The 27,864-nt window shown below is 23.0% G+C and overlaps 1 protein-coding gene across 1 annotated transcript in view; it reads right to left on the bottom strand.

Annotated features, from left to right (window-relative positions):
- The window catches only part of LOC122511444 (DNA ligase 1-like), a 29,912-nt gene extending 3,953 nt beyond the window's left edge, over positions 1-25,959 (bottom strand). The window contains exon 1 of the mRNA XM_043626658.1: positions 25,908-25,959. Within this exon, the coding sequence (XP_043482593.1) occupies positions 25,908-25,959 (52 nt within the window). The remainder of the gene's footprint in view (positions 1-25,907) is intronic.
- Positions 25,960-27,864: the final 1,905 nt, after the last annotated feature.

The raw sequence follows: 27,864 nt of genomic DNA, 5'->3' as shown, positions 1-27,864 counted from the left end.
TAAATTTTCTCAAAATAATTTCCTTATTTTTTCATTCGCTTATTATAATGCATTGTTTCTATAATGTTTATCTAATTTCATTTATCAAAATTTTTTTCTAAAATGTATAATTATACTATATTTTACTTTCTTCCGTAAACGTAATAACTTGGTAAATATTTAATTTATCAACTCAGGTTCACAAGTATAATATAAATATATAAATACATAAATTAAATATTCAATTGGCATTGAATTAAAAAAGGAAGTAAAGGCAAAGAAGTCACCAACTCCAATTTGAGTTGGTAACAGTTTTTTTATACTTTTTAATATTATTTCCTTATCATTATATTTTTTTAAATTTTCAATTTTTTTGTATTAATTTTAAACGGCAAAAAATCCTTGGCTGATAAAAAACTGTTAAACTATTACCAACTCCAATTGGAGTTGATAACAGTTTGAAATATTATTTATATTAATAATAATTTATAATTAATAATATAATTAATATTTAATAACATTTAATTAAGAGTTAATTTAGAATTTAGAATTTATATTAAATGTTAATAATTTTTTATAGTTATCGAAAACTATTCAATGTGGAATATTTGCAAAGATTCTGTAAGGAAATTTTTTACGGAATTTTCGTAGAATCGTTTCACGTGGGTGTGTTAAATTAACACTAGAGAGTGTTAAATTAATATATACATTTTTAATGGGTATTAAAATAACACCATCTGAAAACTACAAGCAACAAATTTAACAAATATTTTTCCCTGTGATTAAATATGATCTTACTAGATTCTCTAGGGTTAGATTAACCAGAATTCTACATAATTTAACAAAGATTTCTGGTTGTATTAATAAGAATATTCTCTGTTTTAGAATTGTCAATACTTTAAATTCCCTAATAGATGGAAAAACAAAATTTTTGTACTAACAAATTTATAAATTAATTATTAATTTTGATGTCACCGATGATTATTTAAATTGTTCTAGCAATAGTTTGGGAACAGAAAGCAATTTTTGTACTGACAATTGTTAATAAACAGAAGATAAAGTTTGCTCAAAAACTAATTTTTCATCTTCTGCCGATTATCGGCTGTGGTTACTTTTTATTATATTGTGTATTAAATTAATTTTGATGTCACAGATAATTAATAAAATTGTTGTAGCAATAGTTTGAGAGCAATAAACAATTGTTTGACTAACAATTTTTAGTAACCAGAACATAAAGTTCGCACAAAAAATGTTTGATCTTCTGCTGATTATCGGCTGTGGTTACTTTTTATGAATTGTGAATTAAATTAATTTTGATGACTCAGATAATTATTGGAATTGTTCCAGCAATAGTTTGGGACCAGTAAAAAATGTTATGACTAAAATTTGTTAGTAAACAGAAGATAAAGTTCGCCCAAAAAATAATTTTTCATTTTCTACTGATTATCGGCTGTGGTTACTTTTTATGAATTGTGAATTAAATTAATTTTGATTACCCAGATATTAATTGGTATTGTTCTTGCCATAGTTCAGGAACAGTAAATATTTTTTTTTAATTTAAAAAAAACTTTTGGAATTTTGCCTGTTAAAGATTTTTAAGAAAATTTATCTTAAAATTAAAAAATGTTTTTATCTCTTTGCCATATAAAAATTTCTATTAGGGAAGAAAAATTTTTTTGTTTGTAATTCTTATTAAGTTTTTGGTATTTGGAAGTTTAAAGATATTTTTAGAGCTGAATATGTGTAAGTGAAAGTGAATGTAATTTTTCTTGAAAAATTCCTGTTTTGACGGTTCATCCCAGTTTGACCGACAATTTTACTAAATTCAGTAAAATTTCAGGAATAAATTTTCTCCGTGTTTTAGTGCTATGTATAGACATTAAAGAATCTGTTAATTAAAATAATATTTTAATAAAAATATATTTGTTCATTTCACTTCTTTAGTTTGAGAAAGAAGTATTAAAGGGCGGCGCCAATAAAATTTTGAAGGGATGCGTAGATTCGCCATATTTGTGTGCATAGGGTCTAAATGATGGCTGTCTCATAAGGGGTTGGTCCGGATATTAGCGTCGCACACCATAACGAATTTTCCGTTTTCTAGTTCTATATATATACAAGAGGGTTGTGGGATTTCTTTGACTCGACAAGTACCAGTGTGACGAGTCTCTTTTACTTCTTTATCGGCGTCTCTACTGCCCTTATAAATCTTTTCTCGTCTCCACCCTTAAAAATTCTCAACGCAAGAAAAAAGTCATTCGTGTGTGAATTATTATTATACATATAAGTCGAACACGCAATGTATAAACCATGACAATAAAAGCGTTTGATATAGATTTTAAAAGCATGAATTTAGTTATCACACAAGTTATCACATTATTCATTTCTTGTATATATATGCAACTACCTAAAATATTTTTCCTATTAATAACTGTCGTAAATTATCATTTTCAATTGAAACCATTATTCCGTTTGATAAAGATTGCAACATTGTGTATTCGCCGTGAATCCCACCGCTGTCACCAGTGTTATTCACGTTTTTTTTTTGTACCAAAACTTTTTGCCTCGCTTTTTGCTTTGGGAAAAAGTTGAAACCTGAAAGTTTTAGTCTGTTGAGAACTGTTTTATACAAGGAGGAAATGACGAGGAGAAGATGATATACCAGAGGGACGGAGAGGATCGTAAAAGAAACGGAAGTCGCTTTGTGAGCGGTACTCAGGAAGCGCACTTTCAAAGATCTTCATAGCTTAAGCTCGATTTCTTTTCGGATTTCATGTATCTAAACAACTTTACAAACAAAAATACTGAAGAAAGCTTTGAAAAAATTATTATTTATTTTCGTAAAGTTTATCAAAAAGGGCACTTGACCCAATTTTTTCCTTTTTGGAACAGATTTTATACTTTATTCTGCGAAAGAGTGAGAATAAGATGAGATAAAAAAAACCGAAATAGAAGTGCGTGAAGAAGGATATGTCGCGACGGGATAAGAGTTATCTCTTATCACTGCCAAAGCTCGCAACGAAGGAGCTATTAAGCTGAAGCTGTAGAGATAGCGAGAACGAAATTTCAGAATGATACGTTCGTGAAATGCAATTCCAGTTCTGGAATTTCTTATCCCTCATCGTTTCAACTAAATCCCTCATTCCCTTTATATAGCTCTCTCTCTCTCTCTCGAATCAGCTCAACTTCCAAGTCACACCCTTCATCTCCTCATCGTCTCTTCTTTACACCCCTTTTCCGTTGATGAGCCTCGACACCATCCGTATAACGACCAGTCGTGATTACTCATTCGCATTCCAGGACATTCCTCGAGGGCCCATCAAGCTGTCGTCAGAACTACAAGTCCAGAAATTTCTCCTTTTTATACTCGTGTCAGAATTTGAATATAGAGTGAGAGGAAGAAAATATTTATTTTTTTATTTGCACGAACGAGATATTTTACTATTTTATTAAAATTTTAAATAAGTAAAAGGAGAAATAATATATTTATTTTTTTATTTGCACGATCGAGATATTTTACAATTTTATTAAAAACTAGCAACATATACCTCACTCGCTAACGCTCGTTCGGTTGTATTTAAACTTATTAGTTTTTACTTATTTTTTTTTTTTTATTTGAACTAAGTAAATATTTACTGGACATAAATATTTTAATTTATGGTATCTATTAAATAGTTATTTGAACCAAATACAAATTACTTAAGTCAATTAAATAGAATAATTTAATTTAATAAATATTGCTTTAAATCAATTATAAAAATTACTTGATTAAATAATGCATAGTTTTTAATTAAAATAAATATTTATTTGCATCAATAAAATAATTTTTTTGAAATAACTAAACTTAGAAGGTTAGATTTTGAATGTTAGCCTGATTCTCTGAATAATTAGTAAGAAAAGGGCGAAGATACGTCCATTCTTTTCTTACTAATAGGATTTTCTGTAGGTAATGATCAGGGTGTTTTTTTGAAATTTTTACTGCACTATTCTTACGCATGTCACCGTCACCAATATTGTTACAATATATATTGTAACAATATTGTTACAACAAAGTCTAGACTTTGGGTTTTTGCAAGTCTAGACAATATAGTTGTATAATAATATAAATTTTTCTTTCTAAACCAGAATTTGAACATTTACAAAATTAAAACCTTATAGTGCGGTTAGAAAATGTAAAAAATTATTAATATTTATAAAAATATAAATTATTTTATTTAAAATCATTGTGTAATAAGACAAAAATTATGAAGTGACATTTACAAAAAATGTCATTGTACATTATACGAAATGTTATTTTTACGTATTCTCTTACTAAACCTTTCATTTTCGTCCGCTATCCTGGATTCGCCATTTTGTATTTTTAAAAAGTGACTTTGGATTCATAATCAGTGGAATTTTACTGAAAATCAGTTGAAAAGTACTAAAATATCAGTCATTCTTCACTGATTATTATTTTATTGTGATTTATTTATTAATATTGTAAATTTCTGTCAAACAAATAATTTTACTAAAAGTCAGTTGAAAATTACACTTACAGTAGTGTTTCATTCGAGCAACACGATCCGAGAAACGAACAAAAAACGATTTTCTTTTTGTTTTGATAACCAAGCTGTCATGTTCGCTCGTCTTATTGAAGTAAATTTTCATAAATGTTTATTTACATTATTCGAAGATAATTAAATCTTAAAAAATTACTATAAAAAAATTCTAATAATATTAGTTTTTAAAAATATTATAATGTTATTTTTCGAAAATAATTGAATTTCTTAAAATAATTCTTATATCCTAATTTACCTTTAAAAATTTTTTTTAAATTTTTGGTAATTCAATTATTTTCAAAATTTGCAATTAAAATTCTTCAAAAAATTGTAACAAAATACTTGAAATAAATTAATTATTTTCAATTAAATTTTGCACAATTTCAACTATTCAAAAAGGTTTCTATTGTAGACATATTTGAAAAATTTAATTGTGTTAAAAAATTATTCAAAGAAATCTAAGTATACTTATTTTTAATTATCTATAACTTAATCTATTGAATTTAGAAAAATTACATCAAGAGGACAAAACTTTGTTCTTTCGTCTACTTTTGAATAATGTTTAGAAAACTAAATTTTTATTAATGTTTATTAAAAAATTATTTTATACCTAAAAATGTTAAATTTTTTTAATTTAGGCATGATTACAATCACAGGCACACAAAAAAAAAGTTGTCTGTTCATTGAACAAGACCTACATGTCTTATAGTATTTTGGCCCCCTGAATACGAATATGAAGTCAGAATTGCTCCAGCACCCTCTGTTTTTTTTAAATCGAAAAAACTACCCTTAAGTCTAAAATTCAAGAATTAAAGTAAAAAAAAATAAAAACACGGCTTTCTTCGGAGTAGAAGAATATATTTGTGCGTTTTCTTCTTTCAACAACTCAAATAATGTCAAAATTGCTCCACCACCCCTGTTTTTTTAAATAGGAGAAACTACCCTTAAATCTAAAATTCAAGAACTAAAGTCAAAGAATGAAATAACCACTTTTTTGCGAAGTAGAAGAATATATTTATGCGTTTTCTTCCTTCAACCACTCAGAAATATTGTCAAAATTGCTCCACCACCCCTGTTTTTTTTAAATGGGAGAAACTACCCTTAAATCTAAAATTCAAGAACTAAAGTAAAAAAATATGAAATAACCGGTTTTCTTAGGAGTAGAAGAATATATTTATGCGTTTTCTTCCTTTAACCTCTCAGAAATAATGTCAAAATTGCTCCACCACCCCTGTTTCTTTTAAATGGGAGAAACTACCCTTAAATCTAAAATTCAAGAACTAAAGTAAAAAAATATGAAATAACCGGTTTTCTTAGGAGTAGAAGAATATATTTATGCGTTTTCTTCCTTTAACCTCTCAGAAATAATGTCAAAATTGCTCCACCACCCCTGTTTCTTTTAAATGGGAGAAACTACCCTTAAATCTAAAATTCAAGAACTAAAGTAAAAAAATATGAAATAACCGGTTTTCTTAGGAGTAGAAGAATATATTTATGCGTTTTCTTCCTTTAACCTCTCAGAAATAATGTCAAAATTGCTCCACCACCCCTGTTTCTTTTAAATGGGAGAAACTACCCTTAAATCTAAAATTCAAGAACTAAAGTCAAAGAATGAAATAACCAGTTTTTTTGCGAAGTCGAAAAATATATTTATGCGTTTTTTTCTTTCAACAATTTAGAAATAATGACGAAATTGCTCCATCACCCCCTGCCCTTAAATCTAAAATTCAAGAATTATAGTAAAAAATGATATAACAGGTTTTTTCCAAAGTAGAAGAATATATTTATGTACTTTTTAAAAAAGCATCAGCATTGCTTCATCACCCTCTTATTGATTTATATTGAAAAAACTACCCCTTTAAGTATGAACCCAGAGTATACTAACAACAATAAAAACAATTAGTTTTAGACAAAAGCATACGTTCCTTTATTTTTGTTCTCATAACTAAAAAGCAGAATCAGAGTTAATTTATCATTATTTGTTGTTGAAAGAAGAAAACGCATAAATATATTCTTCTACTCCGAAGAAAACCGGTTATTTCATTTTTTTTCACTTTAGTTCTTGAATTTTAGATTTAAGGGTACTTTCTTCGATTTAAAAAAAAGTAGGGGTGGTGGAGCAATTTTGACATTATTTGAGTTGTTGAAAGAAGAAAACGCATAAATATATTCTTCTACTCCGAAGAAAGCCGTGTTTTTATTTTTTTTTACTTTAATTCTTGAATTTTAGACTTAAGGGTAGTTTTTTCGATTTAAAAGAAAACAGAGGGTGATGGAGCAATTCTGACTTCATATTCGTATTCAGGGGGCCAAAATACTATAAGACATGTAGGTCTTGTTCAATGAACAGACAACTTTTTTTTTTTAATAATAAAAATTAAAAATAATTATTTTTAATTTTTATTATTTAAATACACAATTAAAAATAATAATAATACTCCGCAAAAAAGCCCAACTAATAGAAAAATAAAAAAGTAGGTTAATTTTAAATTTAGATCCAACTATTACAATGTTATAGATTTATTAAGTAATATATAACAAGTAATATTATATATATTTCTCTAAATAAAGATGTCTATTGACTTTTTAAAATTGATTTTCTTAAAAATTTCTTTATTAAAAGTATTAATATTTAAATTTTATAGTAATTGCTGTTTTAAAAAATCAATCCGGGAATATTTATTTTTGGTCCGGGAATTTAAAAATAATAATTCACTAGACACCTTGAATTAATTTTTAACTTGATATAATAATTTTAATTCACTAAAATGAATTTAATTTTAGTTTTTAATAGAATTAATAAAAAAGAATTTAAATGTTTTTGGATATCGATTTTTTTCAAAAAATAGGTTATTATTGTATTATTTTTAGTTGTCAGTTATGGGAAAGTCGAGAAGCAGTCGAGAAGTTCGGTCGATGACAATTAGAAAATTAGACGATACGATTTGACAATTAACAAAAGAATAAACAAGATGATCGTTTGAAAACCAAAGACGATAACCAAATAATCGCTCGAAAAAATGAAATTCGCGGATCGAAGTGAAACACTAACTTACAGAAATATAAGTCATTTTTCACTGATTATCCATTTAAAAAATTATTGTTGATGTCTGCCAAACAAATACAGGGTTGCCACGGACCTGGAAAACCTGGGAAACCCGGAATTGTCATGGAATTTTTTTTCAGTCATGGAAAACCTGAAAAATCTGGAATTGTCAGGGAATTTTATAAAGCCTGATACTAAAAGCTCAATTTTTTGTATTTGAGTCGTAAAAATTTCAAGTTTTCAAGTTGACATACAACTTTTTGATTTTAAATTTAGTGCTTACAATTGAAATCAATATGGCATTTCTAAATTTTAGTTTCTTTTGGTCTCTATCTTCCTTTAAATAATTTTTAAATTAATACATTTTAGAAACCCCAAAATGTTATGAAACTGAAGCTACCAACTTTTATGCAATGAAAATTTTTTCTTTTGCTAATTGTTTTTTAATGTAAGAAGCCCTTTAAAAAATTGCAATCGAAAAAAATTGCTTCTGAAGCAAGGAAATAATAATTTAGTTAAAATTTCGGGATATTTGGAAAATCTACGAAAAAATAATTAAAAATCACTAATTTCCTTGCCTTCCTTAGATCCTCTTACAATTTTTTTAAATGACTTGTCACATTAAAATAAATAATTTGTAAAAGAAAAAATTGCTTATGAGGTGAGGAAATAATAATTTTGTTTAAATAATATATGGATTTTTCGAAAATCTGTGTAAAAAATCAAAATTAATAATTTCCCCGACTTCGATCTTTTAAAATTTTTTAAAAGGCTTCTAACATTAAAATAAATAATTAGCAAAGAAAAAATTGTCATTGAATAAACGTAGGTAACTTCAGTTTCATAAAATGTTATTAAAATGCTTTTTAAAATACTGGTTTAATAATTGTGAAAAATTCTAAACTTAACTAAATTTTTAAATTTAAAAAGATTTGCTCCTCATCTTTCTTCGGAGCGTATCTCAAATAACCTTACAAATTTTAACTTAATTTTTTGTTAATAATGAAATTAAAAATTAATAACTTATTTTGTTAACAATTTACTTAAAGGATTTTATACTTTTTGTCGTAATTAGCTAAAAACATACCAAAACAATTTTATTTCTGGTTTGGAATTTTTTAAGAAATGGTCTGGAAAACCTGGAAAAGTCATGGAATTTTAAAATCGATGTCTTGTGGCAACCCTGAAATAAATAAGTAAATACACAAGTAAATAAATAAGTTCCATTACAACACAGACAGCGCAGCATTAGCGAGTGAGGTATTTACGTATATTTAAAAAAATTTCAACAGACACTACGTGCATCAACGAACCTTAAAAAATTCAACAATTTATATTATCAATCGTTTATTAAATCTATACATATATGTGATTTGTGTATATGTAGGAGTTTATATCTGCATATGAGCAGTATACATGTGTATGTAATTTATGAACATGTGTGAGTATATATGTACATGTGATTAGTGTATATGTGTGAGTATACATGTGTGGGTGTTATGCGCGCATGCTTGATATTCATAGAACACTACTGCGCATGCCTGATATTCATAGAACACTACTGCGCATGCCTGATATTCATAGAACACTACTGCGCATGCCTGATATTTAAAGAACACTACTGCGCATGCGTAATATTGACAGAACACTACTGCGCATGCGTAATATTGACAGAACACTACTGCGCATGCCTAATATTGACAGAACACTACTGCGCATGTGTAATATTGACAGAACACTACTGCGCATGCGTGGCACTAATAGAACACTACTGCGCATGTGTAATATTGTCAGAACACTACTGCGCATGTGTAATATTGACAGAACACTACTGCGCATGCGTAACAGTGATAGAACACTACTGCGCATGTGTAATATTGACAGAACACTACTGCGCATGCGTAACAGTGATAGAACACTACTGCGCATGCGTAACATTGACAGAACACTACTGCGCATGCGTAACATTGACAGAACACTACTGCGCATGCGTGACATTGTGAATATGTATACATTTGTGTTAATATTATTTTTAAAAGATATACATATATATACGGCTAGGGTCGGTCGGTCGGTCGGTCGGTCGGTCGGTCGTTCTTCAACTTAATATAATAAGAGATTATAAATACTGGAGTAAAAATAAATATTCGTTGTTAAAATAAAATAGAAATCAAATAAATAAAAAATAAAATAAATATAATATAAATAAAAATAAATAAATAGAAAATAAAAAAATTTTTTTTAAAATAATAATAAAATAATAAATAATAAAATAAATAAATATTCGTTGTTACTTTATTTTTTCTTGTAAAATTTCTTCAATTCTTTACATTATTTATTTATTTAGTTATAAAAAATAAAATATAATTTTAATTCCTAAAAAAAAGCAGACTTCACACTCGATAATTAATCTTAAAAAAGTAGCTTTCAAACTAAAAAAGTAGTAAAAAAAGTAGCTATCGAAAAATTAAACTTGACGACCAAAAAAATTCGTTTTAGAAACTTCACAAAACTGACAAAAATTTCATTCTATATTTTGTTTTCCTGACTTTTTCCTAATTTTCATAAAAAATATTTACTTCTTTCTTATCCTGTGCTAGTACATTTAATTCCTGCAAACGAATTTTATTATTCATGAAAGAATTTAAATATATTTATAAAAATAATTTAATTCTTGCGAAGAATTTTATAAAAATTTTTAAATAATTAAATTCTTTTGACTAATTTTATGCAAATTCTAATTTAAATAATTGAAGTCCTGAGAAATTTTTATTTTTTATGAAAAAAATTGAATTCCTACGAAGATTTTTACAAGAAATTTCATAAATAATTGAATTCTATTTGAAAATTTTATGCAAATAGTAGATATTAAAAATTATTGAATTGCGAGAAGTTTTTAAAAATAATTAAATTTTACAAAGAATACAATTAAAATTTTTGAAAATAAATTGGATGTCTGTGTAGAATTTTATTAAATTTTTTTGAAAATAATTGAATTCCTAAAAAGCATTTTATTAATTATGAAAATAATTGAATTTCTACGAAACATTTTACAAGAATTTTTAAAAATAATTGAATTCCTAAAAGGCATTTTATTATTTATGAAAATAATTGAATTTCTGCGAAACATTTTACAAGAATTTTTAAAAATAATTGAATTTCCAAGAAAAAATGTATTACTTTTGAAAACAATTGAATTCTTGTGATGAATATTGTTACTTGTGAAAATAATTGGATTTTGCAAAGAATTTTATTAAAATGCTTCAAAATAATTAAATTTTCAAGAATAATATTGTTATTTATTGACATAATTGAATTATTTCTAAAAAAAATTTAATTTAAATTGTATTTAAAATAATTAATTTCTTTCGAACAATTTTTTAAAAATATTTGAAAATAATTGAATTCCTGTGAAAAATTCTAATATTTTTGTAAATAATTGAATTCTTTCAAAGAATATTAAAAAAACATTTTTTTAGATAATGAATTTTTTCGAGGATTTGAAATTAAACTTTTAAGAATAATTACATTTTTTGAGCAATTCCTGTAAAATTGTATTAAAAATAATTGAAATCCTTCGATGAATTTTATTTACTTATGAAAATAATTGAATAGTTAGAAAGAATTTTATTAAAATTTTCAAAAATAATTGAATTCCTGTGGCAATTTTGTTATTTTTGAAAATAATTGAATTCTTTACAAGAATTTTATAAACGTTGATTTGAACAATTAATTTTTTCGAAATATAATAAATATTATGAAAATTTTAATTCAAATTATTGAATTCTTGTGGAAAATTTTATTTATGAAAATAATTGAATTTTTCTATTAATTTAAAAATAGTACCTATTAAAAATAATTGAAATTTTTCGATGAGTTTTATTATTTATGAAATTTTTTTAAAAAGTTGAATTTCCATGAAAAATGTTATTATTAGTGAAAGTAATTGAATTATTGTGAAGAGTTGTATAAAAATGTTGTTAAATAATTGATTTTTTCGAAATGTTTTTGAAAATGTTATTCTAAATTAATTGAATTACTGTGGAAATTTTATTATTAATGAAAATAATTGAATTTATCAATTCTTTTTTAAACAATTGAATAGTTTTTTGCGAAATTTTATGAAAATACTAGACATTAAAAATAATTAAAATTAAAATATTTTTTTATTTACCAAATAATAATTATAATTTTTTGGTGAAAAAGGTAAAAAAAAAAGTGAAAAATAGAAAATAAAAAATTTCAAATTTTAAAAAATCTTCATCATTCTGAATTTCGGTGAAAATTTGAAATCTATAGAACTCGTATTTTCCCGTCTATGGAAGACTAAAATTGTTAAAAAATTTTTTTCATGCCTAATAAAAATTAAAAAGATTTTCGTCATAAAATTTAAAAGCGTTACAATTTTTTGAAAAATACTGTTCTCGTAAAAATGTATTCAGTCAAAAGTAGAAAGGAGAGCGCAGTTTTCTTCAAAATATATGAAAAACGAAAAGCGAGAGAGGGGGGGGGGAATAAGGAAGAAAACGAAAAATGACCTTAATTGCTTTATTGCCCGCAGGGATTACGTTTTGGTCGTCCAATACAAACAGACATAGACCCTTTTTTTGAAACTTCCGCATCAAATTGAAAGATCTTTCAAAAGCGCATGGTTAAATGGAATAGTCTCGTTTTGAGATTTTATACAATAGGAATGAAATTCATGTTGCGAAACACGCACCATAAACGGTCAAAATAATTCCATTTTACTTTTTTTTCTAAAATATATTTTAAAAACGTGTGAAAATTGGTATGTTTAATTGAAAATGTTTGCAACGAATTTCATTAAATTTTTTTAAATAATTGAATTGCTAAGAAGAATTTTATTATTATAAAAATAATTATATCCTTATGAAGAATTAAAAAAAAACTTTTTACATAAATAAATTTTTTTTTTTTTAAATTTATGAAAATTGTATTTTAGATGATTGAGTTTCTGAGAAAATTTTATTATTTATGAAAATAATTAAATGTTTGCAAAGAGTTTTATAAAATTTGTTTTTAAAGTAATGAAAATTTCTTCGCACCAATTCAATTATTTTTAATTTTTTAATAATGTTTCTAGAAAGTTCTGAGAAATTCGATTATTTCGAAAAATTTAAATAAAAGTTTCTCGAAATTTCTGAAAAATTCAATTATTTCGAAAAATTAAAATAAAATTCTTTAAAAAATTCTATTATTTAACAAAATTTTGACAAAATTCTCTACAAGATTTAATTAATAAAAAATAAAATTGTCATTTTAATAAAATTTTCCTCTAAAATTAAATTATTTTCACAAATAATATATTTTTTTATAGGAATTCAATTATTTTAAAATGTTTTAATAAAATGCTTTATAAATTTAAAAATTATAACAAAATTGATCATATAGAATACAATTATTTTCGTAAAATATGACATTTTTCCTGGGAATACAATTATTTGTCAAAAATGTTTGTAAAAATCTTCGAAACAATTCAATTATTTTCGTAAAAAATAAAATTTTTCAAAACAATTAATTTATTTAAGAAATTTTAATAAAATTCTTCCCAAGAATTCAATTCTTTTAAAAAATAAAATTTTTCACATAAATTCAATTATTGAAAAAAAATTTAATAAAATTCTTCGTCAGATTTGAATTTTTTAATGAAATTTCTCGACAAATTTTAAATATTTTCGAAAAAGTTTTAAAAAATTCTGAGAAATTCAGTTATTTAAAAAAAATTGAAAAAATTCTTCACAAGAAGTTAATTATTTTTATTAATAATATTTTTCTCCGCAATTCAATTATTGTCACAAATAAAATTCTTTACAGGAATTCAATTCTTGGACAAATTTTTTAATAAAATTCGTTGCAAGAATTCAATTATTTTCATAGATAATGCAACTTTTATCGCAGAATTTCAATTATTTTTTATAGAATTTTAAATAAAATAATAGAAAATTGCATTTATTCTTAAAATTATTTTTTTTTAAATTCGCCGAAAGAATTCAATTATTTTTATGGATTTTGATAAAATTCTTCATAAAAATTCAATTTTAAGGAATAAATTCAGTTACTTAATAAATTATTTATTTTTGTTTTTAAATAATTGAATTCTCGTAAAATTTCCTAATAAAAATTTATTTAAAAATGAATTTCAGTTAAAAGTTCCAAATTAAAATTGAATATTGTAAGCAGTGCTGCCAGATTAGAAGATATTTCTTCAAATCTGAAGAAAAATTAAAGGAATCTGCAATATTTGAAGAATTTGAAGAAATATTGTAAAAACTTGAAGATTTTTTGAAAATTTTGAGAACGTTGTGAAAATATCAAGTAATAGTGAAAATATTTATAAACATTTGAATGATATAAAAATATAAATTGTTCCATTTATTATTTTGCAAATTAAAAATTTTTATATTTTCAAATATAAACATTTTTTGAATAATTTCAGATTCAAAATTTAAAAAATTTACTTATCATTATTATTATTACTTATTTTAATAAAAATTTTTGATAAAAATTAAGTTATTTTCAAAAATTTTTTTAAAAAATACTTTGGAAGAATTTAATTATTTTTATATACAGTAAAATTCATCATAGAAATTCAATTATTTTCGAAACAATTTTAATAAAATTTCACGAAAGAATGTAATTATTTAAAAATTTTTTTATAAAATTCTTGTTAAGAATTAAATTGTTTTCAATAATTTTAATAACATTCATTGGAAGAATGTGATTCTTTTGATAAATAATAATATTTTTAGCAAGAATTCAATTATTTTGAATACAATTTTAATTGAATTTTCTTGAAAGAATTCAATTATATAAAATTAATTCAATTATTATAAAATTCTTCAAATGACTTTAATTAAATTACTTTAATGAAACTTTGGTGGCAACCCTGTTTTTTTTATTAAAATAGAAGATATCGAAAATAATTGAATTTCATAAATGTGAAAATAATTGAATTGTTTGAAAGAATTTTTATTAAAATTTGTTGAATTGTTTCTAAGAATTTTACTTAATTTTTTAAGAATATTTTTCTTAATCCAACTATTAGAGAATTTAAAGTAGTGCAAATTTGTCAAACACAGGAAAAAAGTATTTTTTATTGTCACAAATCTAAAAAAAAAGTATCCAAATAATAAATCGTAAAAAAAAGTAGCAAATAGTAGATTTTAGTATAGATGAGTACGATGCCTGTGATTAAAATAAAAATTATTTGATACAAGTAAATATTTATTTGAATTATCAGCAAATAATTATTTAAATACAAAGTAATCTGCTATTTGAATGAAATAAATATTTGCATACTTATTCATAAGTTATATGGATGGCAACAAATTGCCAAACGCAGTTTTCCTTGAACATTGCAAAAGAAACGAGCAATTCGGATATTTTCTTGAAAAGAGTGTCAGCTACAAAAGGAGGAATACAGATTTTGCGTTTGTATTCATTGAGTCTAGATTACATAATCCCATAAAAGAGGCCTTCATGCGGACAATTTCTTAAGGGGGCGCGAAAGTGTTTTAAAAGAAGGAGAAGAAGAAGAAGAAGCCAGACAAAACTCACTCATCGTGATTTAATGATTTAACCTCCGGTATACATAGTACAATTTTACAACGTTCCTTCTTAACGACTGTAATATATTTACACGTGTATTTACGACTGTCCTCTGTTGCCCCTTTTAAGCCACGACATGCTTCAAATCCAAAGATTAATCACTATTTCAAATTTTATTTAAATCACGTTCAAAAATTTATTTAAATATTTTTTTTTCTCTCTAAAATTAAGAAAAAAAAAAATTCTCAGAAAGAATCCAACAAAACATTTGAATTAAAATTGATCTTTGTTTTCTGAGAATTTTTATTTTCCCAGTTATGGTAATTATACCCTTATGAGCATATATATTTTAAACTGTAAAATTTGGCAAAGACAAATATTGAGCCGAAGAGTAATAAAAGTTCTTGTTCAGTAGCACAAAGTAACAAATATTATCACGATGTTAAAAAATGTTAAAAAAAAACTATTTCCCACTTTTACGATTTATTTATTACCGCACATATTTTTTCTTTTTAACCCCTACAATTCAATTTTTTTTTCTACGTATTTCTATAACTTTGATGATTTTTAACTATATCTGTAAAATATATTCAAATATAAAAACATATATAATTAACACATAACGAAATCGAAGAATATAAAATTCAACAAAAATATTATTTTACAACCTCATTATGAATTTTGTCTTTTTTTATTATCCCTTTTTTTGGACTAACCTTCGGAACGTTTCTATTAGAAACGAAAAACGGAAATTATTCCCAAAATTTTAATAACATTAAAAATACACATGAATCTGTCAACTATTAAAAATTACTATACAGATTATCATGTCAAAGGTGCGCGTTCCGAGTGAGAGAAAAATTTTTGACAAGTTATATTTTTATCTATAATTTTGAAAATATTATCCAAGAATTTAAAAATGAAAAAACTGTGTATTATGCAAAATATATATTTATGTAGAAAGAAGGAATTTAATTCCCCTTTTTTAGCCTATCGTAAATTTTGGGAAACCGCACGATGGCGGTTTGAAGAAACTTGTATAAGATTCTTCGTTAAAAATACCTTTTGCTTCTTTTGACACTCCCACGAATCAAGAACTTGTCTGGTCTTAAAAAAAAAAATTTAGAAGAAGGAAAAAAAATTAAATCCCACCCAGTTTGTCTTTTCTTCCACCATTTTATATTTATGTTAAAAAGAAAGAAGATAAAGAGGAACAAGATTTTTCAGTTTCTATTATCAAGAGTACAAATCACTTTAGTTCAGAGTGTGCTTAAATTTTTTAATGTTCTCGTATATAATAGACTGAAATATAATCGAGAGAAAAAAATTACAAGAACCATTTGAGGAATTAACTACACTGAAAAAAAATGTATTTGATTCAAATAACCGATTAATTCACTATTATCAATTAAATATTTAATTGAATCAAATAATATTTATTCGAGTCAATTAAATGGTTCAATTCATATTTGCTTCAAATACTGAAATTATTGGTTCAAATACCATTTAATTGAGTCCAATAAATATTATTTGATACAAGTAAATATTTAATTGATAATAGTCAATTAATCGGTTATTTGAATCAATTAAATTTTTTTTTTCATGATTTATAAAATAATATTAGAAAGTAGAAAATTTTTAAAAAATTATGATTAGAAAATGAAAAATATACCCCTTTTGTTTATTATAAATGCTTTCTTCTATAACAAATTTCGTTTCACTGATGATCTAAATTATACAAATTTTTCTCCTTGTTATTTATAAAAAATAGAAAATTGTTAAAAAATTATGATTAAGAAATAGAAAATAAACAATGTTGTTCACAAACTCATTTTTTTATGTTGGAAAAAAAATTACATATTCCCGTTTCTTAATTTTTTTTGTAGAAAATTTTCAATCTTCATAAGGAAATAATTTACATCATTTCTATTTTTTAATTACAATTTTTTTTTTAATAAAATTCAAAATTTTTCAAAAATAAGAGAAAGAAATGTTTATAAATTCAATTTGTAAATTACAAATTTTAATTAAAAATGAAATTGAAAATTTTTGAATTTTTAGAAAATAGAGAAAAAATTTTACTCAAAAAAATGTTCTATTACATTTATTTACGAATTTCTTTAATTGTCAAATTATTCAAAACCGTCAATAACTTCTTTTTTAAATAAATATTTAATTATTATTATTTTTCCATAGGAATAAAGATTTTCAAAATAATTTTAAATTCAAATCTTTTTGAAATTAAACAACTTTAAAAATATTGTTATAAAACATGAAGATATCGATTACTCTGGAGTGATCGATTTCTTCATTTTTTATAATAATTAAAGATGATAGAGAGATAAATTATTTATTGAATAATAACTTAGAATAATTTATTGAATAATTGAAATTAAATTCTTTTAAAGAATTTTATTACCAAATTTTTAAATAATTTTTAAGAATAGTTACATTTTTCAACAGGGTGTCTATAATATTTTCGTTCAACAAAATTCCCGCTTTTTTCCTGATTTTTTTCTCATCAAATTTAAATTTATTTGATTTCGAATATAAATAAATCTACTTTCCAAATTTTTTATTAGAATTTTTATCAATAATTAAATTCTTTTGACAAGTTTCTTTAAATTTTTTGTAAATAATGTTTTATAATAGTTTTAATTAAAAAATTTGGAAAATAATTGAATTAAACAAAGAATTTAAAAATTTTTAAAAAATAATTTTGTTTGTTCATAGCTATAATTGAAAATTTGATTAATTCAATTTTATTAAAATGTATCGATACTAATTGAATTTCTGCAAATAATTTTAGTATTTATAAAAGTAATTGAATTCTTCTATATAATGTTATTACATATTTATGAAAATAATTAAATATTTGAGTAGAATTTTATTAGAATTTTTGAAAATATTTTAATTATGGAGAACAATTTAATTATTTATAAAGATAATTTAAATTTTGAGAAGAATTTAAAAAAATTTCTAAACATAATTATAAATTTCTGCGAAGAATTTTACTGCTTTTGAAAATAATTGAAGAATTTTTTAGAATTTTATGGAAAATTTGTGAAAATAATTGAATTTTTGTGAAGAATTTTTTTTTAAAATAATATTCAAAAGAATTTAGTAATTCTGAAGAATTTTGCTATTTATGGAAATAATTGAATTCTTGAGAAGAATTTTTTTACAGTTTCCAGAAATATAATTGAATTCTTTCTTTCGCCGAATTTTCATAAAATTTTTAAGAATAATTACATTTTTCGAGGAATTCGATTAAAATTGTATTAAAAATAATTGAAATTCTGCAATCAGTTAATACTATTTATGAAAATAATTGAATATATTGCGAAGAAATTTTTTAAAATAAATTTATAATTACGGTGACTAACTTCCCTTGATTATTTTCGAAACATTTAAATAAAATTCTTTAAAAGAAGTTAATTATTTTTAATAGAATGTAAAGAAATTTCATTTATTTCAAAAATTTTCAATTATTTGTTTATAAAAATTCAATTATCTTGAAACAACAGAATTGAAAAATTTAAAAAATCTTATTTTTCAGAATTTTCAAAAAAAACTTTGCGAAAATTCAATTTTATTAAAAAATTTTAAGTGTGTATCTTTTTTCAAATTAACTAATACAAATTTTTATTATTAATCTCCGCACAAAGAAACATGAATACAGTAGAATATGAGTCTTTATAAAATTCAATTATTTATCAATTATTAAATTAAAATACTTTGAAAATTCAATTTGTTAAAAAATCTATGAAATTCTTTTATAAATTTTATTATTTTCAGTTGAATTTCACAAAATTTCTATTAATTCGATAATTTTTTGTTAAATATATTTATACATACTATATTTGAATCAGTGACTGATTTTTTTTCTATCAAATTAATTATTTTCAACTAATTCAAATTTAGAGAACAGTATAAAATTGTTTAAAAGAGAATTGATATTCTGCGATGGGTTTTATTATATTTATGAAAATAATTGAATTATTGAAAAAATTTTTATAAATTTGTAAATAATTGAATTCCAGTAAAATTTTTATTATTTCTAAAAATAATTAAATGTTTGCGTACAATTTTATTAAAATATTTTTTAATTAATTGATTTATTTTTGGGTAGTTTAATTAAAATAGTAGGGGTATTAAAAATTATTGAAATAAGATATAATATATACGATTTTGTCTGCATTTTATGGTATTTTTTCTATTGTTACATACAATATTATAAGAATGAAGCTGTAAAATATAGAAAAAAGAGAAATATGAGTTGAGAACAAAAAAAAACGAGGGGGAAACAAAAACATATTGAAGAAGATGAGAATAAAAAAGAAATTTAAGGTGTCCGACACTATATCCGAAATAAGAAAGAAGGCGAGCAGTAAAAAAGAAGTGTAAAAATTGAGGCGCGAGACAAGGCTGCAGTAAAATTGACGTGTGTTATATATATAAGACGTCAAGAAAATACCGCGAGAGAAAAGATAATTGTGTAAGTGGGTACCACTCGTGGTTATTCCTCTTATTAAGGAAGAGGAATATGAGCTTCTTTAACTACTTTAATCATCTCTCTAACAACTGAGGGTGAAACGCACGTATACACATTATATGCATACCTTTACGAAAAAATAAATCTTTTTTTCACCTTCACCATATTTTCGAATATTCAAAAAAAAAAATCGACTTCAAGGACCAAAGAAAGTCCCTTCAAAGTATGGAATAAAAAAATCTAAAAAGTTATTTTAAAATAATTTTTGAAAACGTTCTTTGAGAATTTTTAAATCTATTTATTTACAATTCAATTTTGCGAAATTTCATCGATTATTCGGAAATTTTTCAATTAAATATATATTAGAAAATAAAAACTTCAAAATAATTAAAAAAAAAAAAACATTTAATAAAACTTTTTGAAAAAAATTAATTGTACAGAATTGTTTATTAAAAGTATCTTGACAAATTTTAATAAGATTTTTAAAAATAATTTCTCGTTTCTTAAAAAATTATTAAAATTGTATTAAAAACAATTGAATCTCTCCAAAGAATTTTATTAGAGTTTTTGAAATAATTCAAATCTCTGAAATTTTTATTATTTATGAAAATAATTAAATGTTTGCCTAGAATTTTATTAAAATTTTTTTTAAATAATTAAATTACTTTTAAGAATTTTTATTAAAATAGTAGATAATGAAAATCATTGAATTGAGCAAGATTTTTTAATATAATTGAAATTAGGACAAGAATTTTATTCACATTTTTGAAAATAATTGAACTTTGAAGAAGAATTTTGTTATTTATAAAAATAATTGTGATTTTAACGATTTTTTTTAAATTTTGAAAATAATTGAAATTTTGATAAGATTTTTATTAAAATTTTTGAAAATAATTAAATTTCGGAGAAAAATTTTATTATTTAAAAAGATAATTGAAATTTTGACTAGAATTTTTGTAAATTTTTTAAAACAATTGAATTTCAGCGAAGAATTTTATTATAAAATTATTTTAAAAAATAATTGAAATTAAAACAAGAATTTTATTCACATTTTTGAAAATAATTGAACTTTGAAGAAGAATTTTGTTATTTATAAAAATAATTGTGATTTTAACGATTTTTTTTAAATTTTGAAAATAATTGAAATTTTGATAAGAATTTTATTTTAAATTTTGAAAATAATTAAATTTCGGAGAAAAATTTTATTATTTATAAAAATTATTGAAACTTTGACTACAGTTTTTGTAAATTTTTTAAAACAATTGAATTTCAGCGAAGAATTTTATTAAAATTATTTTGAAAAAAATTGAATTGTTGCAAAGAATTGCAATAAAATTTTTGAAAATAATTTAATTCTTTGAAGAAATTCAATTAAAAATTTTTTTTTTAAATAATACTTAAATTCTAACAAATAAATATTGTAGCAAAGATTTAAAAAAAATTAAATTTCTTTGATGAATTTTAATGAAATTTTTAAGAATAATTACATTTTTTGAGGAATTTCATTAAAATTGTATTAAAAATAATTAAAAGTCTGCGATGAGTTTTATTTATTTATGAAAATAATTGAATTTCAAAAAAGAATTTTATTATTTATGAAAACAATTGAATTCTTTTGGAAAATTTTAATAAAGTAGTAGATATATTAAAAATCATTGAACTTTGAGAAGTTTTTGAAAATAATTGAAATTTTGACCACAATTTTATTAAAATTTTTGAAAATAATTGAATTTCGAAGAAAATTTTATTATTTATAAAGATTATTGAAACTTTGACTAGAATTTTTGTAAATTTTTTAAAACAATTGAATTTCAACGAAGAATTTTATTAAAATTATTTTGAAAAAAATTGAATTGTTACAAAGAATTACACTAAAAGTTTTGATAACAATTTAATTCCTTGAATTCAATTAAAAATGTTTTAAAAATAACACTTAAATTCTAATAAATAAATTGTAGCAAAGGTTTTTCAAATAATTTAATTTCTTTGATGAATTTTAATAAAATTTTAAAGGATAATTACATTTTTCGAGGAATTTCATTAAAATTGTATTAAAAATAATTGAAAATCTGCGATGAGTTTTATTTATTTATGAAAATAATTGAATTTCGAAAAAGAATTTTATTATTTATGAAAATAATTAAATCTTTGTAAAAAAATGTTATTATTTATAAAAATAATTTGTAAATAATTGAATTCCTGTTAAATTTTTATTATTTATGAAAACAATTAAATGTTTGTGTAGAATTTTATTAAAATTTTTGTTTTAAATAATAATTGATTTCTTTTGGAAAATTTTTATTAAACGCTGTATAAAGAAAGGTAAGAATTTAGTACCAATTTTGGTATACTAAATCGTAATTTGTTTTAATTTTAATCCCGAAATCAGCTTTAATTTAGAAACTTTTTTTTAACAGTGAAGTATATATATATATATTAATATATATATTAAAAATCATTGAATTGAGGAAAGTTTTTGAAATTTTGCCAAGAATTTTATTAAAATTTTTGAAAATAATTGAATTTCTAAGAAGAATTTTACTACTTTTGAAAATAGTCGAATTTTTGTAATGTAATTACTTCAAAATTATTAAAAAGAATTATTAAAATTTTTCAAAAATCTACGTTCTTTACTATTTCTAATGAAATTCATTCAAAATTGAAATTTTGCAAAATTCCAAATTAAAACCTTTTGAAGTTCATGCGAAAATTGTAAACGCAACTCTTTTAAAATTGAATTAATTTTGAAATGTTTAAGTAAAATTATAGATTTCAAGAATAAACACATAATAACTTTAGAAAACAACAATTTTCCAGGATTTCAATCAAATTTCCCCGACTTTTCCAGGTTTTTTAAGGTTTATAAAATTCCCTGAAATTTCCAGGTTTTTCAGGTTTCCAGGTTGCGTGATGACAACCCTGAAAATCTATATATATACTTTTTGAAACAACTCTTTCATCACTTTCACTGATTTTCCATAGTAAGTGACACAAATATCTATTTTTGCATTGAAATTGAAGTTTTAACATTTTTTTAATTCGATCGTAAGGAACACAATAATGGAAAATGGACCCTCTCTTAAATAATATCCTCTTTACAGGCTACCGCAATGTCTATGTCAACCACTTGCTGCTAGGTTGTCGGTTGTCGTATAACTCAAGAGGTGCTTTCATGATGTTGATTGCACTTCTGTGCGCAGCTATACGGTTATATGGCTACAACAATAATTGAATACATCAACGAGTTACCGCATTGTCATGTCTTTCTTACCCTGAATTATATGCGCAGGCCGCACTTTTTTTCTCCCTTCTGACTCTCCACTTAAGAACGCGCACGTGAACATGTATATAATTTTGTTGTAAAACGTATATATACGCGCACAAAAACGTATACACCGCACAAAACAATATACAATTTCACATAATGAAATTACAGTAAACGAAATTTTTTTTCATTATATACGAAATGTGTTTCACGGTGAAAATTCTAGGTTACATTTTTGTTTGCATTAAAGATTTATTTTTCATTATTTCACATTAAAAACACTTTTTCAAATACTTTTTCACTGAAAGACTCTATGTGTTTTAAAAAGTATTCTAAATTCAATTATTTTCAATATCTATACTATTTTCATAAAATTTCGCAAAAAAATTAATTATTTAAAAAAAAAATTGATAAAATTCATCCACAATTCAATTATTTTCATAAATAATAAAATTTCCACGTGAATTCAATTAATTTAGAATAGAAATTCAATTATTTAAAAAAAACATTTTTTTAATAAAATTCTAATCAATAATTCAATTAATTTTATAAATAATAAAACTCATAGAAGAATTTTCATTATTTACTATTTTAAATTAATTAATAGAAAAATTCAATTATTTTCAAAAATAACAAAATTTTTCACAGAAATTCAATTCTTTTTAAACATTTTAATAAAATTTTTCGCAGTAATTCAATAATTTTTGAAAATTTTAATAAAATTCTTAGCAAAAATTCAATTATTTTCATAAATAATGAAATTGATCGGAGAATTTCAATTATTTTTAATACAAATTTATAGGAATTGCTCAAAAACTTAAAGTAATTATATTCTTAAAAATTTAATTTCAATTCCTCGAAAAAATCAATTATTTAAAAAAAATGTTTTTTTTTTAATTCTTTGGTAGAATTCAATTATTTACAGAAATATTAGAATTTTTCATAGGGATTCAATTATTTTTAATTATATTTAAAAAAAGTTGTTCGAAAGAAATCAATTATTTCAAATACAATTTCAATTAAATTTTTTTGAAATAATTCAATTATTCTTTTAGATTTTAATAAAATTCTTCCGAAGAATTCAACTATTTACAGGTAAATAATTCTTTAAAAGAATTTAATTATATCGATAAATAACAAAATTTTTTACCAATAATACATAATAGTGCATCAATAGTATTATTTTTAATAAATATTAATTCATTATTTTTTTCACATGGAAATAAACATTTTCAAAAAATTGAAATTATTATATAATATTATAATTATTATTATAATTATTAGAGAACAAAAGTTCAGAAACAGAAATAAAATAATAAACAGAATAAATGCATAGATTAGTTAAAAAATTTCGACAATAACTTCTTTACTATTTTATTATTATAAATTATTATTATATTTGAACCTATTATATGAATATTGTTACTATAACTTCTTTAAAATTATTTTTAGAATTTCATTTCAATTTTTCGAAATTTCAATTATTTGGAAATTCTTCAATTTAATATATATTAGAAAATAAAAAATTCAAATAAGTTCAAAAGGATTGGAGTTAAAATATTTTTAAAAAATTTCTTCTACAGAATTATTACCTAATTGAAAGTTTAAAAAATTTAGGTTTCAAAAATTTCAATTTTAAACCATTTCAAGAATTCAATTATTTCCAAAGAATTGAAATTATTTGTAACTCCTCCGAAATTCAATTATTTTTTAGAGTTTTTAACTTAAATTTCTCTCTAAATCAATTATTTTTAATAATTAAATAATTAATAGTTAAATATACGCGTTAAAATATTCAATTAATTTCAAAAGAATTGAAATTAAAATTTTTAAAAGAAATTAGTTTAACAGAATTCAAATAAGTATTAATTTAAATAAGTATTAAAAGTTCAAATTTTGAAAGATTTCAATGTGAAACTTTTACGAAAATTCAATTATTTCTTAACAATAAGTATTTGTAACTCCTCCAAAATTAAATTATTTTTTAGAATTGTTAACTTAAAATAATTTTCTAAATCAATTACTTTTAATAATTAAATAAATATTTTAAAAAATTCAACTACTTTCAAAAGAATTTGAATTAAAATTTTTCGAAAGACTAGGATTTTCGAAATTTCTATCTAAATTTATTCAAATTTGCTAAAATTTTAAATTTAAATCTTTTAAAATTGAATTATTTTTGAAATTTTTAAGTTAAATTATTCACTAAATAATTTTTTAAGTAACAATGGTTTGATAACTCTTCAATAATTAAATTATTTGAAATAAATGTTTGTCAAAAATAAAAACAATTTAAGTTTTTTATTATTCTCTAAATTTTGAATTAGTTAAATTAAAAATAACTAATTTGATAGCAAAAAGTCAGTCACTGATTCAAATACTAATTAATATTTCACTAATGAGGTATAGTTGATAATAACTAATTATAAATTAAATTCACTTTTAAGTTTTGTAAAAATAACATAAATTTTTGGTAATTAATTCAGTTAGTAAAATTTTGCTATATATATTTATTTACTAACAATTAGTAATTGTCTACTAATATTTAATTCTTTTTTTACTAATTTATGAAGCAAAAATTCAGCCATGGTTTTACTAATTAAAGATTATTTTTAACTGCGATTTAGATTTAGACTTTTAGAGAGTAAAATTCTTGGTAGTTTCAAAGTTTTAAGGCAAATCCCTTGACTTGTAGCAACCCTGTTTTAATTTCATTGTAAGATATATTTTGAACAAAGCAACTTTTACTGTAAAAATAGTAAAAATTGCCAAAAATGGGCAAAAGTTTCTGTCAGTGTAACTTTTACTTTGAAAATAGTAAAAGTTGCCTGGTTCCTTTTCCCCGTGCAGCAATAAATAAGACATAAATAAGTAATACAGAAATAAATAATGCAGAAATAAATAATAAAAAAATAAACATAATTGATAAGAAATTTGCAATAAAAAGGATACAAATTCTTTTTATAAAAAAAAAAGAAACATGTATAAACGAATAAATTCTTTTATAATGCCTCTCACGTAAGGAGATACGACTCCATGCAGCGACAGTAGCATTTATGGCCGTTGCCATCGTGAATATTTATGCGTCGACCATCATTGTCTACATAATAGTGGGACTGGCAAAAGGGAGGAATATAAGATGAAAAAGAAAAAGAACTGGACCCAATCCCCGTAGGCCAACCAAGACAGAAAATATAATAATGGCCAGTTGATATACCATATACCTCTCTCACCTTTTTTTCAAACTTGAACCAAAGTGATACGCCCATAATTTGGTCGAAGAAAACGAAACAAAAAAAAAAAAGAAAAAAAAATGAAAAAGGAATGATACCCTTGAATGTGGCATCTTGATGTGCTGTTAAAAAACCAAGATCCTAAATCACATTTGACTTTGGTAATGGGATTTCTCTAGTTGAGAGAGAGAGAATACACTCTCATCCTCTTCTCATCGACTTCCTCTGAGAAATAAAAAGCTCTATTCGATAGTAAATTTACCTCTATCTCAAATGCCTATCTTTCTCTTCTCTCTGCATGATTTTTTTTAGAACGAATACTCTTTAACCCACAAAAAAAAATACCTGACTCAATCTATTCTTTCTACTTTTCAAATTTAATCATTTTTTATTTTATTTTCTATAAGCGTGGAGTTATTTTTCCCAAGGATACTATGGCTTCAAAACAATTAATTTCGTTTACGTTTTCATTTGCACAATTTAGAGAAACACTTATCGAAAAATGTGGTCTATACGAAACCATATTTATAATTTCTTTAAATAAATGCGCGAATATAAATTTTATCAGGGACCCTTACGTAAGTTTAGTTTCTTTGTCTCACCAAGAAACTAAATTAAAAATTAAATAAATATTTAAATAAATAATATTATTATTAGAGGTGTGCAAAAAGCTCGAATAGCATGGTCGAGCTCGAGCCGGGCTCGAGTTTTAGTTACTCAAAAATATTTGAGTGCTCGAAAAATTCAAGTGCTCAAAATTATTTTAGGTTTAATACTGCACGTGTCGGATGGAATTTGGTTCAAGTTCGGATTGATTCTGCTCAGCTCTGCTAGAAAAACGAAAAGCTTGAAATACTCGATCGAGCTTTTTGCACAACTCTAATAAAAAATTTAATTTATTGCAAAATATAAACTGAATTTAGTTTCGTGTCAACTAAAAACTAAATTAATAAATTGACTTTAGTTTCGTGTCGACTTGAAACGAAACTAAAAAAATTGAATTTATTTTAGTGCAGATCGAAAATAAGTGTCTGAGAAACTAAAATATTTAGTTTCGATTGAAAAATCACGCAGCAAAACACAAAATATTTAAATAAATAATATTATTTTCGGACTTTACTTTCAAGTCAACACCAAACTAAACTAATTTGATTAATTTAGTTTTGGGACGACACGAAACTAAATTGAACGTAAATTTTTAATTTAGTTTCGCTTCAGAATCGGTCTCTGAATTTTATATGAACTTTTGGTATCTAATTTATTCAATTTGGTATCCATATTTGGTATCACTTTGAGTCAATTTGGTACTAGTTTGACTCAATTTGGTATTAGTTTGATTCAATATACCAATTTGATTCAATTCGATTTTATTTGATCCAAATTTCTACTTTCTATTTCGTAAAGATTTAATTAAATTTGGTATCAATTTGATGTAAGTTTGATTAAATTCAGTAATAGTTGGATTCAATTTGGTATCAGTTTGGTACAACTTGATTTCAATTTGGTGTCAATTAGATTAAATTAATTTCATTTGATTAACATTTTTTCTATTTATTTGGTACCAATTGAATTCAATTTGATATGAAGTTGGTACCAGTTTGACTCAATTTCGTATTAGATTGACTCAATTTGATTCAGTTTGATTTTATTTGATCTAAATTTTTACTTTATATTTCGTAAGGATTTAATTAAATTTGGTACAAGTTTAATTAAATTTGGTAACAGTTTGATACAACTTGATA

Source organism: Leptopilina heterotoma, unplaced genomic scaffold (genome assembly GCF_015476425.1).
Source record: "Leptopilina heterotoma isolate Lh14 unplaced genomic scaffold, ASM1547642v1 Lhet_82, whole genome shotgun sequence".
Taxonomy (NCBI): Eukaryota; Metazoa; Arthropoda; class Insecta; order Hymenoptera; family Figitidae; genus Leptopilina; species Leptopilina heterotoma.
The sequence above is the reverse complement of the archived record's forward strand: the minus strand, read 5'-3'. Positions and strand labels throughout refer to the sequence as shown.